Consider the following 17,567-nt stretch of genomic DNA (forward strand, 5'->3'; position numbering starts at 1 on the left):
CAGTCAAGTTAAGTCTTACTCTGTCTCATCTATAGTTTTTATGCTCAAATTAGAGAAGTGGTGAAAGCTTGCAAATTCAAAAGCTCATGTTCAACTATGACAAGACAGAATCACCACTCTTGCAGGTCTGAACATGATCTGGTAATTTAAAGGCATTTACAGTACAAAATATGTTCATTATCTGTGTCATATGTTCATACTCATCTCTTTTAGATGAGCCTCTAGAGAGAGGCTCTCAAATTGGTTTATACCTAAGCACCTGAATGCCTGTAAGCTACATAAAGAAATGCAGGAAGAAACAGCTATTTAAAAGAACAGGGCACCACTACATAACAGGATAGTGGGTGAAGAAAAATACTATATCCATTTATAAGGTGAATTAAGTTAGACATTTCAGAGTGATGCAGATGTGCTTAAGTGCTTTTTTAAATTTGAGCCGTAGAGCTCAATCCTGCAAGGTGCTGATCCTGTTTATCTCCTATTGAAGGCAATAGAAATTTGAGAGTGCTCAGCCCCTTGCAGGATCAACTCTATAATGAGTTGGAGTAAGTAAGGTTCGCTTCCTATTGTGTGTCAGAAAAGCACCATCAGACCACAAGTGGTATGTTCTTCAGTTTTACATTTCATCTGAAGGGCTAGAGAAAACTTAGTCCTTCTTAAAACTTTGATTTTTTTTCTGTCATATTGGTAGAGTGATTCAGCTCTCTCTTAATTAAGAATTACTAAACAAAATTAAATATCAGGTACAATAGATGTAACTAGCAGAATATGTTTAATGAAGTGGGTACTCCTAAAGTAAGATGTACATGTAGTATTTATTTTCCTTGGGGGGCATAGGGAAATTTGGTTTTTATTTGTTTGTTCTTTGCAGTATTCCTTACATTGAACCTACGGCAGGAAATGCTGCACATACCATAGTAAATGTTTCTTTTTAGAGATGCTCATTATATATACAGCAAAGATATTTGTCTTTCTACTGTTTCAAAATGTGTAAACTCTTTTAGAAGCTTGTGCTAAACCCTGATCTATTTTGTGTGGAGAGATCTCTATTTCAGAATATAGGTCAAAACAGCTAAATAGCTTCTCCTATAGGGTCAGTCAAGTGTCAGTGCAGAAATCAAAGTTCAGGTCTATACTTTAGCTAGTCATTTGAAGGCAGCAATAGCTTGGAAATAATGCAGTGGCTGCACACTCTGCCTTTTGACAGAGGTGGGCACTTCATTTTGCTCTTCATTAACACTTTCTGTAGCTGCCTAAAGGAATGGTGTTTATAGGCGCTAGAGAGTCACATCCAGCAAGTCTCATCTGAAGGTAGATAAAATCCTCTTTGAAGGATTCAGTGGAATATAGAGGATCCTCAGGAGTCCTTCCTACATGAAAGAGGAGGAGAAACCAAAGTACCCAGTTCCCTGTTTTTCTTATTCTTGGCCAGTTATCCTCATTTCACAAAGCAATTTACTTACTATGTCAAACAAATTAACTGCCTCATCTGCTGTTTTTCTTCAAGCACAGTATGTGTGGATGTAGCTATATTGTCTCTGTATATAGATCTAGCTACATATATTCAGATAACATTTTAATCTATTTTTAGGAAATTTTTTCAACATTCTGGTATTAAATGAGGTACATGAAGTCATTGTGAAGGCTGTTATAAGATACTCTGAAAATGCAAAGTTACAGGCTGCAGCACTCAGTTGTTTAGCTCTCCTCAGTAAGTAAATTCCTTCCTAATTACCTAAACACTTATATATTCTCAGTTGGTGTGCTAGCGTAATTTCCTGTGGTTTCATAATTCTTCTGTATTTTGTCATTAGTAGATTTCAAACAGGAGTAGGGCTTAACAAGGCTAGGTATGCAACAGTGTTTTTTCCTGCTTACCTGTTAGAGCTCATTGTTTTGTTTGTAGCATGCCAGTATCTGTACCAGTTAACCGCGTCACCTACCCTCCACTCAGTTGGTATACTGTTTTGATGAGCACTAACATATCTATTCATAGGCTGCAATCCCTTCTTAGTTTAAAAACTGTTGAGGGTAGTGAATATAGGAATTCTGAATCTAAGGTCGATAATTGGTTTGTGTATCTGCATACTAATACCGCTATGGCAGTTTACTTCTGTTTCCCAGCAGGATGGTGTCTGTGTTCTAGAAATAAACTGAAAGTTTTGAGCTTTATTTGAAGCTGCATTAAGGCCACAATTTTTAAATGTGGGAGTCTAATTTGTTAGGGGTGTGATCCTGTAACCCCTTACAAATGTGAATAATTCTGTGTCACATTGCAGTCAGTTGGGTTGCTCATGTGAATAAGGGTAGCAAAGGTGTAGCAGATAGCAGAATGGTGCCTACTTTGTGTAACCTTTAGTACCGTGTTGGCAACCATTCATTTTCATAAGTACTGAAATTCACTGACAATTTAAAACCAGCTTGTTAAAAATCACATTTTATTTTACTCTTGCCCAATACTTCTCTTAGCCAGTTCAATGTACCCTTCTTTTCCAAATGACAGAAGAGTGCTGGAAGATCACGGTGACTCTGTGATGAATGGCAGTGTAGAAGTGTCGTAGGGTCATGTTTTAACATCTGCAGTATTCTTTGTGAACATGAAAATAAACATATGCATGCATTTTTAAATTAGAGATATGGCCTGAGACATAACTACATTTAATTTAAAACCCTCTTGTCTGTAATGAACTTTTTAAAATATTTTCATAATGTCAAAGAAAATGAGAAAAATCTGTTGCAGAACTTGTATCAGAAGTTTTCATCCTTCCTCGAAGGGACTGGCGTATATCACCTTTCTCTGGTAAAATCAGCTTTGGCTAAATCTGATTTAGCCGCATAGGCAGAGATGAACACCCGCGTAACTCAGAGTGAGAACAAGTCCTAAATCTTTTATTTTCACAATAAATATTGATTGTCATTTTATTTTCAAGCGGAAACAATATTTTTAAATCAAGACTTAGAGGAAAGAAAAGAAGAGGAAGAGGGAGAAAAATTATATTGGCTGGAAGCATGCTATAAAGCATTAAAATTGCACCGAAAAAACGTAGATGTACAGGTAAGAATTTTGGGAGTGTGTGTGTGTGAGTGAGAGAGAGAGAAAATTAAAAAAATTAAATGCACAAGTTAAGGTGTTTAGCAAAGCAATTCTCTCAAATGTACTAAAATTATAGTCTGGAGAAATAAAGATTGGGTTTTGCTTAATTATTAATAATGGCTTCTCATGATAGAAGTGCAGACATGTTGGCCCCACTTTTTTTCACAGAAAGGTTCTTTCCACCTGTTAGAGGGTGCCATGATTTAGAGAAGCAAGAGAACTCAAGATTGTTAATAAATAAATAAATAAACAAACCCCAACAGGCTGTAAAACAGTATGTTCATTCAGTTACAATATCTTCTGTTGTGTCCATCAGATTACACCTTTTATAAGAGTGAGACCCACTTGTGAAGAATATTCTTCTCTTGGCAAATAAATTAGCTTATGCTCTAATAAATTGGTTAGTCTCTAAGGTGCCACAAGTCCTCCTTTTCTTTTTGAAACAAGTTAAATATTCCCCCAAATCAGTAGGTGAATCTTGACTAACAAACTATTTATTTATAGTAAAGGGAAGTCTGAATAAAGAGAAATGTATCCTATTTGTGATCATCATTAGCTGACATGACACTGAAAATGATTTATTCTAGCCAACACTGACTGGTCAGTAATGGTCAGCATAGTGTCAGCTAACTCAGTTCTTCACATTCATGTTTGAACACAATAACATTTTCTCACATAGATAAGCTCTTGATGATTGAACTGGAGTTAGGAATCAATGCTTGTCACTTCTCCATTAGTTCATCTCCTCAATGGGCTGGTCTCAGTCACTTCTTCAGATCATGCATATGTAGTCAGTAAGGGTATAATTCACAGGTGGTACAGCGGACCAATGCAAGGCCTTGTAGGGGGCTGAAGTGGGGCCCGGGATTGTACCCGGTAGCCTTCATACCACAGTATAAGAGAACAGAAATATAAGTGTTTATAAATTTAACCCAAGAGCCACAAGTCTCTGAAAAAAAGAATGAGACACATAGCTTGTATGGTCAGTGTCTGTTCCCTTATCAACTTAGCACAGTGGAAAAAAGAGATGGTCCATGGCTTGTTTGAACAAAAGCAAGCCAGAGAAATTCCTAAACTCTGTTTATGAAATAAAACATCAATAAGAACATGAGGTGTGTGTGTATGTATGTAATATATATATATAAAAAATAAAGTGAGGCTTTCTGTCATCATAACAACCTGGATAACAAATTGTGACTGAATTAGTATTTTTATTCATAACTGTTTGTTTTTTTTATCTGTTTTTGATGTGTTAACGTCCACAACAGAGTGGCAAAAATAATGGAACTATTTATAAAATGTCTTTAAAAATAATTTGTAGCTATTTTAAATTGTATTTGTTTTAAAAGTATTTTATTTTGCTCTTGTTTTAAATTCAGGAGGCTGCCTGTTGGGCTTTGAACAATCTGTTGATGTACCAATGCAACCTTCATAAGAAAATTGGAGATGAAGATAAACAGTCAGTAGTAATAACTTGAACTATATATTTGGGAGCACGGAGGGGTTCAAAACTCATTGTTAGGTCACGTGGTTAATTAATTGACTTTGTTTCCCTTTTATTGCTTTCTAATTCATCAAAACGGGCAGGGCCAGCAGCGATACCTAGGGCAGAGGATGCTGCCTGAAGACACTCAGCTTGCTGCTGTTCCCAAAAGATTAGGGCTGGGAGAGGAGCTTGAACCACCTGGTAGCTTGGGAGAAAAAGATGAGGAATAAGCCCCCAAATTAGATGGAAAGCTGAGGTGGAGGGGGCATTACTGGAATCAGGGAGGAGAAGCTGGACATGGGCGAGACAGAGGTAGAATCTCTGTTACCTCCTTCTCAGAGATGCCATGATAGCCAAATTTGAAATACAGTTTATTGTATTCTTTTGGGGACCTTGACTGATTTAGACAAAGCTCCCATTTAATGTCAGGGAGACAGGAATTTGGCCTAATATGTGCAGTTTGCAACTATTTAAAGGGCTTTCTCTTTAACTATTGCAATGGCAAAATATTAACAACCTGGTATTATGATCTACAAAGAATAATTTCACTTAATTCTAATATAGATTCCTAAGCATGTATTATAATCATTGTAATATGGCCATTATACAGTGATTTATTTATTTTTGTGAAAGGTACCCCATACACAGAGAAGCAATGCTAGCCATGCTGATGCATTCCACAGCAAAAGAAGTGTTTCAGGCAGCTGCTAATGCCTTGGCAACTTTATCAGAACAAAATGGTAAGGAAATTTAGTACCAGATACCCTCGTCTTCACTGTCAGCCTTCATCAACAATTCATTACAGTAATATTATAGGGTATGTTTACATTAGATCATCAGGGATTAGGGTTCGGAGAGCGCATGCACATAAGCATTTCCAGGATCATGGCCCTCGTTCTGTTGCTGCTCCTGCCCCTGATAGCCTTAGGTAGAGTGAGGCACCCTAGAGACTGGCACCCTAACACTCATCCCCCAGCGGAGACTGCATTATGTTGCCACTAGACCTCCAGGCCCTCCCAATACAATTATTGACAGATTGAACTGTATCGTACAATGTTGTTGATGCATGTAACAATATTTCTTTCTCCATAAACCCAAATCATGCAGATGTATTAGTTACATGTGAGCAAAAAGTTATATATTTGGATTTTAATAGCTATAGATATACAAACACAGTATGTATACATTATGATATACAATTTTATTACAACAAGGAGTGGAATTTTCAAAGGTGCCTAAGGGAGGGAGGTATCCAATTCCCATTGAAATCCTATGGGAGCTGAGAGCCTAACTTTCTTAAGCTCCTTCTAAAAATCCCAGCCCAAGGTCTTTGAGTTTTGCCTTTTTTTTTTTTTTTTTTTTAAATTCTCCCACTGCTTTTTTTCCCTTTTAAAATAACGTACTTAACGCAGAAATAATAGATAGAGGAGAAGTATCTTGAAATCTATAGTCAATTTACATAATGGTTTGAAATGTACATACTAGCTTCTGAAAGGCAGGAGTTAATGATAGTTATGATGACCAGTACAGGAGGCAGTGTGGTATAAACACGACTATTCTATTCTGCAGTGTTATTTCAGGTATGATGTACTCATTACTTAATAGGAATCAGATCTCAGTTATGGATTAAAGTAAATGGAGTTATGTTGGTGAAACTGAAAGACTTTGGACCCATGCAGAAAGTAACACTTATTTTTGGAGCCTTATTTTGAAAATTAAAGTTTTCGGTTTCCTGCGTGATCACAGAAGAACAATTCACAGTAAAAGTTATTTTGAAATAAAAAACTATTAAAAATAGACTCAATGATAAATCCTGCATCCCATAATGGTGACTTTGCATAACTGGAAATATTGGCAGTATTTGTTCCCATTAGGCACTTTTAAGATCCTAAATATATGGGCTAAGTTGTGCAAATACACTCTACTCCAGCCTATACTATTTTCAATTCTAGTTTGTATGTATATAAATTTGTAAATAAAGTGTTAGCCTTGCAAAGTCTTACACACATGCATAACTTCAAATGAGCAAGACGTCCTATTGACGTCAGTAGGACTACTTGCCTTCTCCTAGTTAGAAGATGCACAGATGTTGGCGGGATCACAGCCTAAATGAATATATACATGAATATATATGTTTGTTCATATCATGCTTTCTCATGTTGTAGTAAGTATTAGAAAGGTTCTGTTGGCAAAAGGAATACACATTAATGCATTGGACATAATGAAGAAACATTCAGACTCTCCTGAAGTGGCTGAAAGTGCCTGCAAAATGCTGAATCATGTTTTTGAAGGAAGGTAAGATATACCTAGTAATGTGGGATCATGTGATGTTCTCGTGCAGGTTTTAAGACATATTTAAATAATTGACAGTTATTTACTTCATGTAGGGTGAAAATTTACTGCAGAGCTGAAGTCATAGTCTGAAGTCTGAATTTCATAAGCCCTAGGGTCAACTGTACAGAGGGGTGGGGTAAAGAGACTACTCCTGAGTCCTTTGAACCCCCGGAAATGTACAGTGGATACCATCACTAAATGGACTATACAGGCAGCCCATAAGCCACAGTGAATTCCATGTAGAGCTGAACAAATATTGAACATTTTCAAACATTAATTCCAGTTGCTAAAGTAATTCCCTTTGATGGTGTTTGTTCCACCTTTGTACTCACTTTCTGCAGATATTCTCACAAATGCATTTATTGTTCAGAAAGTTGTCAGAAACAGAATGTTAGCAGACAAATTTAGAACTCCTAGCCATGAGTACCCGCACTGGAAACTTGATTCTAAGTGTTACTTATTCAGTCAAGGAACAGAAATATCCTACGTGCCTATCAAAACAGCTCAGATTTTGAATGTTAAATCATTTCAACAAGCTGCACATGAATAAGCTACAAAAGAATTATTCACAGGAATTTTGTGTCAAATTTCAAGTAATAAATGAAGAATATCATGAACCTTTCTTGGACAACTCACAAAGTGAAATTTATCAAATTTATTACAAATTACTTATCCAGTTCTTTTTCATCCCTCCAACTATCAGAGTTCTTTTCACATAGTCTGTTTGCTCAGGCTGTGTGCTGGGATGAATTTCACTCTAAAAATAAGCATCTCGCTGGTCAACATAGCCTATCTACTAAGTAGGCTTACTTCTGTGGGAACCATTTCCCTCTAGTGCTTTGCCTCACTTAAGGATTTTCTGAATGGCCTTAAAGATACTGTAACCTGCTGTCATAACCATACAGCTAAGGGTAGCCTAGAATTCCTCCTTACCTGTAAGGGGTTAAGAAGCTCAAATAACCTGGGTGGCACCTGACCAAAGGGACCAATGGGGAAAGAAGATACTTTCAAATCTTGGCAGGGGGAGGGGGAAGGCTTTGTTGGTGTGTTCTCTGGGGAAAGCAGAGAAGCATCAGGTCAAAAAAACTCCTCCTATAACCATCCTGTACAAGTCTCTGATATTACAAAAAGAATAAGTAAATAAGGCAAGGCGCATTAGATTACCTTTTGTTTTAAACTTGTGAATTTTCCCTTTGCTAGAGGGAGGTTTATCCCTGTTTTTTATAATTTTAAAGTTTTGCCTAGAGGGAAATCCTGTGTTTTGAATCTGATTACCCTGTAAAGTATTTACCATCCTGATTTTACAGAGGTGATTCTTTGATCTTTTCTTTAAATAAAATCCTTCTTTTAAGGACCTGACTGATTTTTCCATTGTTCCAAGACCCAGGGGTTTGGGTCTTTGATCATTTCGTAACCAATTGGTTAGGATATTATTCTCAAGCTTCCCCAGGAAAGGGGGTGTAAGTGTTTGGGGGGGGGATTGCTGGGGGAAGAGGAACTCCAAGTGGTCCTTTTCCCTGGTTCTTTGTTAAATTGCTTGGTGGTGGCAACATTACTTAAACCCACAGTACAAGGGAGAATTTGTGCCTGGGGAGTTTTTTAACCTAAGCTGCTAGAATCTTTCATGTGGGTCCCCACATCTGTACCCTAGAGTTCGGAGTGGGGAGGGAACCCTGACACTTGCTTAGAAATACAATAATGAATTGGGCCACAATCTTGCCAATGCTTTAAGTGTGTGAGTAGTCTCATTGGAGTCAGTTGGCATGACCATCAGTGCTTCCAGGATCTAGGCCAGAGGTGGGCAAACTATGGCCCGTGGGACCATCCTGCCTGGCCCCTGAGCTCCCAGCTGGGGAGGCTAGCTCCCGGCATCCTCCCCTGCTGTCCCCTCTCCCTGCAGCCACAGCTCACTGCGCCGCCAGCACTGGCCTGCTGCTCCTGCTGGGTGGGTGGCATGGCTGGCTCTGGCATTGTAAGGGGGTGGGAGGTCGCGGGGGGCAGTCAGGGGACAGGGGGTGGTTGGATGGAGCAGAGGTTTTGGGTGGGGGCGGTCAGGGAACAGGAGGGGCTGGATAGGTGTGGGAGTCCCAGGGGGCCTGTCAGGGGCAGAGTTGTGGATAGGGGTTGGGGCAGTCAGGGGACAGGGAGCGGAGGTTTTAGGGGGTGGGCAGTCAAGGGACAGGGAACGGGGGGGAGGGGTTGGATAGGCATGAGAGTCCCAGGGAGGCCTGTCGAGGGTGTGGATAGGGGTTGGGGCAGTCAGGGGACAGGGAGAAGGGGGGGGTTGGATAGTGTAGGCGTCCCGGGTGGGCAGTTAGGGACAGGGGTCCTGGGAGGGGGCAGTCAGGGGACAAGGAGGGGGGCTGATGGGTCAGGGATTCTGAGGGGGGCAGTTGGGGCAGGAAGTGGGAAGGGCAGATGGGGGCAAGGGCCAGGCTGTTTGGGGAGGCAAAGCCTTCCCTACCCGGCCCTCCATATAGTTTTGCAACCCTGATGTGGCCCTTGGGCCAAAAAAAGTTTGCCCACCCCTGATCTAAGCCTTGCATTGCATTCAGTCCCACAAATTCTGATTCAACTGTCCCTATTTACCTAAGCAATACCATTAGACTTTATATGATATCATTTTACTTTGACATTTTCATTGTGTTAGATCCTTTTTTTATAAAATGCTAAATTCTCATTTGTAAAGTAAAAACCAGCATATATGCATACAACAATGGAGTAAACATTTCTGGGAAAAGAGAGAAAATAATCCCAAGGCACTGTTGCACTGGCAGGTATCAAGATTACTGTGGTTTAAGAAAGTTAAAAAGAATACTACAGCTCTCAGTACCATGAAGCTAAACAAATTTTCAGTTCCTTTTTCCACTTACCATTTCCTTTTCAGAACAAGTGACAACAATAAATAGCATGCAAAGAAAATCTGTGCCTGAATTGTTTTAACAAGTACAAAATTACAGCTCTGTTTTGGCTGATACGGATATAGAGTTAATCAAAAGTTGATAAAAGTGCTGATAATTTTCTAATTTATGTGTAAATATATAAAATCCTGACTTAAGACTTGAAGTCTTACAATTAACTAAGTATATTTTTAATCTATTTTTTTCTTTATCCTTTAATCAGAGATGGAGTTCACTCTACTTGAACCAGATTTTTATAAAAAAGCAGAAGGTTCTTTTCAAGCCAAATTATTGTAATTCTTTACAGTGGTGAAATCTCTTATTTTCCGTTTCAACATGATGTAATGAATGAATTTGCATGCCCTGTTCTTCCAAACTGCTATAACTGGGAGCCATTGTTTGTCTAGAAACAGTTGAATTAAAAGTGATAGTTGTTCTTCAAGTAGCGTCCCTGTGGTTGCTCCACTGTAGATGTGTCTGCATCTCTGCACTGCTAATCGGAGAAGTTTGGTAGCAGTGTCGACTCAGCCCATACGCTGCTCCTTTCCTGCCACAAGGCTGGCCAGTGTGCTCTGTTGAACCCTCCTCCGTTCCTTCTCAACTGTCCTTGGCTAGTAATGGAGTTATAGCTGTCCATTTGTGGATCGTTAACTCTTAGAATTGCTAATTTTTACCTTCCCTCAAAGCTTTTTGGTTTTTTTTTATTTTATTTTATTTGGCCGTGCCTAAAAAGAAAAAAAAGCTTGTCTCCCCCAACCCCAATGTGTGGGGGGGAATCCCATGGACAAGGATGCCCAGCTTGTCCGCCTTCAAAAAGTACCTCAGTTGCAAGGAATCTATCCCAGTGATTGATGAACACTTGCAGTGTGTTCGCTGCTTGGGAAAGAAGCACATTCCACAGAAGTGTGGCTTGTGTCAGCAACTGAAGCCCAGATCCAGAAAGACAGAGCTAAGACTCAAACTCTTACTCATGGAGTCGGCCATTCAACCTCTGCAGTCCCGGCAGGAGCTCTCACCACAACCCTTCAAAGGGAGATGAACCCACAGAGATGAGCCACTCACATAAGGTCTCTAAGAAAAGGTAAGTGAGTCCCCATAGAGAGCCCCAATCGAGCTGGAAACTATCAGTATCAATGGCACTGAAGCCATCTAAATCTGGTACCCAGGGCAAGTGTGATACCAAGCTGACTGAGCAAGGTTAGACTACCTAAAGACCCAATGGGCAAGGACAACGAAGCACCGGTACTGTGGAAGCGCGAAAACATAGAAGATCCTCTCCGGGAAAGGCTCCCACAGTACAGATGTCAGCACCAGTACTGACCCCAATGTACCGGACACCGACAGAACTCACTACCAGGTCCACCTCTCCGCCCAATCGGTGCAAGCCTCTTGGGACAGACAGCCACCTCCACTACTGATGCCTTCCACACTGCCAGATTTCTGGTGTGCAATGGATCTTTCGGTGTCTGATACACCGGACTTGCTCCTACTCAGTATTGGGGCCTCATTACAGAGTTCACCCAGAGCCATGGACTTACCAAACTCTTCCTGCCTTGCACTGCCCTTCTCATCATTGGAGTCAGAAAGTGAGCAAGAAGACATGGATTCCCACTGCTCTTCTCACCTGTCATATGGGGCTTAGTTTCACTATGGACATCCAACTTATTGTCCCCCTGGTTTGGTCAACTGTGGCACCAACTGCCAGGCCCCTACCCATCACAATAGCCATACTAGGACCCTTGGCAGGCTCAGAGACAACAAGCCTCCCATGCCTGTAGTGTGGCACACCAGCAAACAAGGAGACACTCTTCTTCAGCTGCAGCTTCAGGAGCTTCTGAACCCCTTGAACAGGCAAGGAGGAAGTAGAGGCTGAGGTGGAGGAGGAAGTCACTCCTCAAGCCCACTTATCGTCATCACCAGATGAGACAGTGATGTCCTCTCCACCATTGACGGTTGATTGCAAATTATTCCAGGACTTGGCACAGGGAGTGGCTGAAGCCCTGCAAATACTGTTATAGGAGGTTACTAAGTCTCACCACAAGCTGATGGACAACATTCCTCCACCTCCTCCAGAGTGGCTCTCCCTATTAAGGAGATACTCCTGGATCCCACCAAAGTCATATGGCAGAACCCTGCAGCAGTCCCACCAACATGCAAGCAGCTAGACAAAAAGTATTGCGTGCCAGCAAAGGACACTGAGTTTCTCTTTTCCCATCTGCTTCCGTATTTGATTACTGTGGATGCAGTCTATTCTAAGGGCTGCTAGCACCAGTTCAAATCCACCCCTTATGACTGGGACTGGAAATGCCTGGATCTGTTCGGCAGGAAGGCATATTCCTCAGCCACGCTCCAGTTCCGCATAGCAAACTACCAAGGGCTTTGTTGGCAAAATGTAACGACCAGAACTACATAGAACTCAATTCCTTTATTGAGCAACTTCCTGATTCTCACAAGAAACAATTCAAGGCCATAGCCTATGAGGGCCAACTGGTCAAATGTCCCTCCAGTCCACACTAGATGCAGCTGACACGGCTGCACACTCCATTTCCACAGCCATTGTGATAAGACTGGCTTTGTGGCTTCATTTATCTGGCTTCCCTAAAGAAGTCCAAACTTTAGTGGAGGACCTTCTTTTTGAAGGGACGAAGTTATTTGCCAAGAAAACCAGCACATCCCTTCACATGTTGAAGGATTCTAGGGCAACTCTTCAATCCCTTAGGATCTATACTCCTGTCTACAAAGGAAAGTACAGCCCTCAGCCACTGTTCAAGCCCCACTCACTGTACTCAGAGATTTTATGAGCCACAGAGGAAGAAGTCTAGGTTCCCTGGGCGACAGCAGTCAGATTCTCAACCAACTTTCTCTTAGCTCCCAACTTTGAAGTGGCAGTTTTGATGGGTTGGTTGAGGTGCCTGTAGAACAGTCTCCTCAATATCTCCTCACTAACCCCACCTATCCCTTTTGGAGACCATCTTATCTCATTCTGAAGCATGTAGGAATGGATAACCTCTGACAATTGGATGCTGGAGATGATCCAAGATGGATATGCTATCCATTTCTCCTCCCTCCCCCATCCCAAACACCCTTCCCCATCCCTCTTCAGGGACCCTTCTAATGAGAGTCTGCTACATCAGGAGGTAAGCCATCTCCTCAGTATAGGAGCCATAGAGCCTATGCCCATACATCTAAGAGGCAAAGGTTTCTATTCTTGCTACTTCCTAATACCAAAGAAAAAGGGAGGTTGGATACACATACTGGACCTCAGAGCGCTCAGATATATGAAGATGGTCACTCTATCAATGATTATTCCAGCATTAGAGAAAGAAGATTGATTTTCTGCCCTCAACCTCCAAGATGCGTACTTCTACATTTTCATCATACTGAGTCACAGATGTTACCGTAGGTTCATGCTAGGCCAAGAGAACTACCAGTGCAGAGTACTCCCTTTTGGCCTCTTGTTGGCCCCCAGCTTATTCTCTTGGTGGTAGCAGCTCACTTATGCTCTCAGGGAATCATGATTTATCCTTACCTGGATGACTGCCTTCTCAGTTCCTTTGCCAAAGCCCAGCGAGTCACCCAGACACCACTGAATCTGTACCAGAATCTGGGTCTACAAATAAACATTAACACCGGTACAAGACTAGAATTCATAGGAGCTGACCTTGACTCCATCCAGGCAAAAGTGTTCCTCCCACCACACAGATTCCTCAGCCTATCCATGCTGTTAGACCATACAATCCAGCTTCCAAATCTTGGCCAGATTGCCTCCAGCTCCCAGGGCATATGACCGCAGGCACATCGGTCATAGCTCATGCCAGACTATGCATGAGATGCCTCCAAGCCTGGTTCAGTTTGGTTTACAGGCCGAACAGAGATCATAAATTTTTTTCGATGCCCAACAAGGTCAAGTAATCCATGGACTGGTGGAAAGACCCAGTAAATGTATGTATGGGAATTGCATTTGTTCGGCCTCCCCCATCGTTACTCCTGACCACCAGTGCATCCCTCATAGGCTGGCGTGCACATCTCAGTGGTCTCATGGTGCAGGACAAATGGTCACCATCTGAAACATGCCTTCACATCAACCTCCTCAAACTCAGAGTGGTCAAATGTGTGTGCTCACTTCCTCCTGCTGATCTCTCACATGCACACACGCATGCGCGCGCACACATACACACACAAAAGTCATGATGGACAATGTGGCCTGCATGTATTACATAAACCGTCAGGGAGGGCCAGATCACACTCCCTTTGTATGGAAGCGCTAAAGCTATGGGACTGGTGCATTTCCCACAATGTCATAATATCAGTGGGAATACCTCCAAGGAATACACAACACAACAGTGGAAAATGTCAGCTGCAAGTTCTCACTCTACCATGAATGGGGAATAAATGGAGTGGTCCTACACGACATATTCCAGCAATGGGGGACACAGACAGTAGACCTGTTCACTACTTACCAGAACAAGAAATATCCTCAGTACTGCTCCAGAGCAGGTATTGGATGACACTTCATGAAGGACACTCTTATGGGACAAGGGTCTTCTTTACACCTTTCCCCCCATTCCCTCTAATTCTGAAAGTCCTGTTGAAAGTGAAAAAAGAGAAAGCAAACATCATTGATTGCTCCACCTGGACCGGGCAGATGTGGTACCCTTACCTGTCACAGCTGACATTATGACCACTGATGACTCTTCCAATCACTCCATATCTGCTGTTGCAGAATGCAGGACGCGCACTCCATCCCAACCTGCAGATTCTGTGACTCAAAGCCTGGTTCCTTCATGGTGTTAGCACATCTTGCTCTGAGGAGGTACTGGAGGTGCTGTTACACATCGGAAGGGAGCTACTCATACTACCTACTGTGAGGGAGTCAGACCAGAAGGATATAACATTTGGGGAAGGCAGGTATATCAGCCTCAGGATCAGCAGGTCCCTGGAGAGCCAAACAAAGGCTACTCCAGGCCAATCAAGGCACCTGATGCCAATTAACCAATTAAGGTCATTAGGCTAATGGAGACAGGTGGAACCAATCAAGGTCTCACTCAGACTGCTTAAAAGCTTTCCTTTCCAGTTCCCTGGAGAGAGCCCAGGTGAAAGGATCTGGAGGAGGAAGCATTGCTGTATCTTGAGGTAAGGGTGAAGCTAGGAAGAGGGGACCATGGGGGAAGTGGCCCAGGGAATCAAAGCAGCATTTAGAGGTGGAGGGAAATGCACAGCTGCTAGCCTTAGGATCCCTGGGCTGGAACCCGAAGCAGAGGGCGGACCCAGGTTCCCCTCCCCTCTCATACTCTACAGAGATCCCCTTGAGAGGGGAAGCAAGACTCGGCACCTCCTGAATGGACCTAATAAGCTCTATGGAGCAACAAAGACTGGGGTATTTCCCCTTTCCATCTCCCATGCTGGCCTGTGATGAAAGTAACTCAATAGGCTGTGACTCTGGCCACTACACTCTGAAAGGAAGGACACATTGGGGCCTTAGTGAGTTTGAGGCCCCTGGATCTGCCAGGAAGTGCAGGACCCACAATTACAGGCTTGGAACTTTGTCACACTACCTACAAAAATGGAAGAGATTTCAAATCTGGTGTCAGCCCAAAGGTGTCACCTTAAATGCAGCCACCCTACCAGTAATTCTGGATTGCCTGTTAATTCTCAAGAAATTGGGTCTATCAGCTTGGTAAATGTTTGCCTAGCAGCAATTGCAACCTTCCACCAGGGGGTAGAAGCTTCTCCCAGCTGACCACAAAGAGGCTTCTCAAAGGCATAGCAAACCTCTTTCCCCAACCCAGACCTCCCACTCCTCAATGGGATCTCAACCTAGTGTTAAAAGGACTGACTAGACAGCCATTTGAAACCATGGCCACTTGTTCATTAACTCACCTTTCAATGAAGATAGCATTCCTGATTACCATTACCTCAGCAAGGATAGGGGAAATATGGCCCTGATGACACATCCCCTGCCCCCCTTTCACTGTGTTCTTCCCTGGCAAAATCACTCTTCAACCACATCTGAAGTTCACTCCCATGGTGACTTCCACTTTTCATATAAATCAGCTTATTCAGCTTTCAACCTTTTATCCTAAACATCATCAGGATAAAAGAGAAGCCATCCTCCATATGCTCAATGTGAGGAGAGCCATGGCCTAGAACAAGAGCTTTCAGAAAATCTCAGACTCTTCCTCTCCATTGGCAGATAGGTCAAAAGGTACTGTAATTTCAGCTCAAAGATTCTCCAAATGGGTCTTGAATTGTATCAAGCTCTGTTACCAGATACATAATGTAGCACTCCCATCTTCAATACGCACACATTCTATGAGATCAGTCTCCTCCTTCATTGCATCCTCCAAGGATGTCCCTATATCAGAAATCTGCAGAGCAGCTACCTGGGCATCTGCTCACACCTTTGCAGAACATTATGCCATCCTGGGATGCTTGGTTGCAGATGCCAGATCTGGTGTCACGGTGCTATCATCTATAACAGCCTCAACTCTGAAGCCCCAGCCTCCAGTGGTGGGAGTCACATACAGTGGAGCACCCACAGGGACACTGCTTGAAGAAGAAGTTACTCACCTTATGTAGTAACTATGGTTCTTTTGAGATGTATCTCTGTAGGTGCTCCATGACCTCCCCTCTACTTCGGAATTCTTGTCTTTGGCTCTGCAGTAGAGAAGGAACTGAGGAGGGTTCACCCGCGCATGCTGGGTAGCCTCGTGGCAGGCGAAGAGCCACACATGCACCAGGTGAACAGACGCCAAAGATCTCTGATCAGCGGCACAGGGACACAGACATATCTTAAGGAACCATAGTTACTGCATTACTGCACAAGGTGAGTAACTTCCTCATCTTGCTGATCAGGTATTTCCTCTTATTTCCTTTATCACATGAATGTTAATGTGCTGCACAACCATATTTACATATGAAAGTAGCCATATGCAATCACATTAAGTCCTTTTAATTGGAAAGAAAGTGCATTTTTATTTACCTAATTCAGTGGTCCCCAAACTTCTACAGTCATGCCCCCCACCTGGTCTGCGCCCCCCCCCCCCCGAAACTGCTGTTGGGAGCAGAGCCAAAGCTGCGGTTAGGAGCTGGGGGGCCAGAAGGCCAGGGGCAGAGTGGGGCTGGGTTGTGCACCCTCCCTGCCCCCAATGGGGGCAGGCATGGGCTCTATTACCCCCCCAAAATAGTTCCCCCATGCCCATCTGTGGGGGGCATGCCCACAGTTTGGGGACCACTGACCTAATTGTGTAATAGAAACATTTTAAAGGAAATATTGCTATGAAGAGTGAAATTTAGAAAACCCAAAGGACAGCAGCCTTAGCATGTGTTTAGGTGCTATTTTTTACCACTTTAAAAGTAATGAAAAAATATTAAAATAAAGGAGATTGCCCTCAAAAGCTAATTAGAGGCTTTGTTGCTACCCATTTTGGAATGCCAATAAATTGAGCTAGGGTTTGTTTTGATAATAAATACAGTTTTGATAGATCAAAAGCTGACATCACAGATTGCAGAAATGAACAGAAACAAGCGTCTGTCACTTGATGAACAGTTTATGGAAATTATGGAGCAGACGGAGGGAGTGAGGTCACGTCCTTTCTTGCATCTAGAGCAGAGTTTTAAAGTGGTACTTATGAAAGGTACACTTCTCAGTAACATGCTCTGTTATTAGTCTGCACAGCATAGAAAACTTCTGAATGTTCCAGGATTGAAATAATTACGTTTAGTATTATAATAGAGATTAAAAGCCTGAAAA

At 42.4% G+C, this 17,567-nt stretch overlaps 1 protein-coding gene and 1 long non-coding RNA gene across 12 annotated transcripts in view; one reads left to right on the forward strand and one right to left on the reverse strand.

The window, feature by feature from the left end:
• LRRK2 (leucine rich repeat kinase 2) overlaps positions 1-17,567 on the forward strand; it is a 151,397-nt gene that overhangs the window by 27,991 nt on the left and 105,839 nt on the right. For 8 of the 10 annotated variants that reach the window (XR_012156822.1, XR_012156823.2, XM_073328432.2 and 5 more), the window contains 5 exons: positions 1,592-1,711; positions 2,931-3,055; positions 4,474-4,553; positions 5,214-5,320; positions 6,746-6,875. Coding sequence is in view for 6 of the 10 variants with exons in the window: in XM_073328432.2 (XP_073184533.1) it covers positions 1,592-1,711; positions 2,931-3,055; positions 4,474-4,553; positions 5,214-5,320; positions 6,746-6,875 (562 nt within the window). In the remaining 4 variants the exon portion in view is untranslated. Of the gene's footprint in view, positions 1-1,591; positions 1,712-2,930; positions 3,056-4,473; positions 4,554-5,213; positions 5,321-6,745; positions 6,876-9,321; positions 16,641-17,567 lie in introns of those variants that run through there. The other 2 variants (XM_073328430.2, XM_073328429.2) reach the window with 2 other exon arrangements.
• Positions 2,436-17,567, reverse strand: part of LOC140905323 (uncharacterized) — a 46,940-nt gene continuing 31,808 nt past the window's right edge. Inside the window, exons 2-5 of one of the 2 annotated variants that reach the window (XR_012156826.1) lie at positions 14,275-14,399; positions 13,344-13,424; positions 6,642-6,762; positions 2,436-2,587 (exon numbers count right to left, since the gene is read on the reverse strand). This is a non-coding gene — a long non-coding RNA (uncharacterized LOC140905323). The remainder of the gene's footprint in view (positions 2,588-6,641; positions 6,763-13,343; positions 13,425-14,274; positions 14,400-17,567) is intronic. The other variant, XR_012156827.1, reaches the window with a different exon arrangement.

This window comes from Lepidochelys kempii, chromosome 1 (genome assembly GCF_965140285.1).
Source record: "Lepidochelys kempii isolate rLepKem1 chromosome 1, rLepKem1.hap1, whole genome shotgun sequence".
Lineage (NCBI taxonomy): Eukaryota > Metazoa > Chordata > Testudines > Cheloniidae > Lepidochelys > Lepidochelys kempii.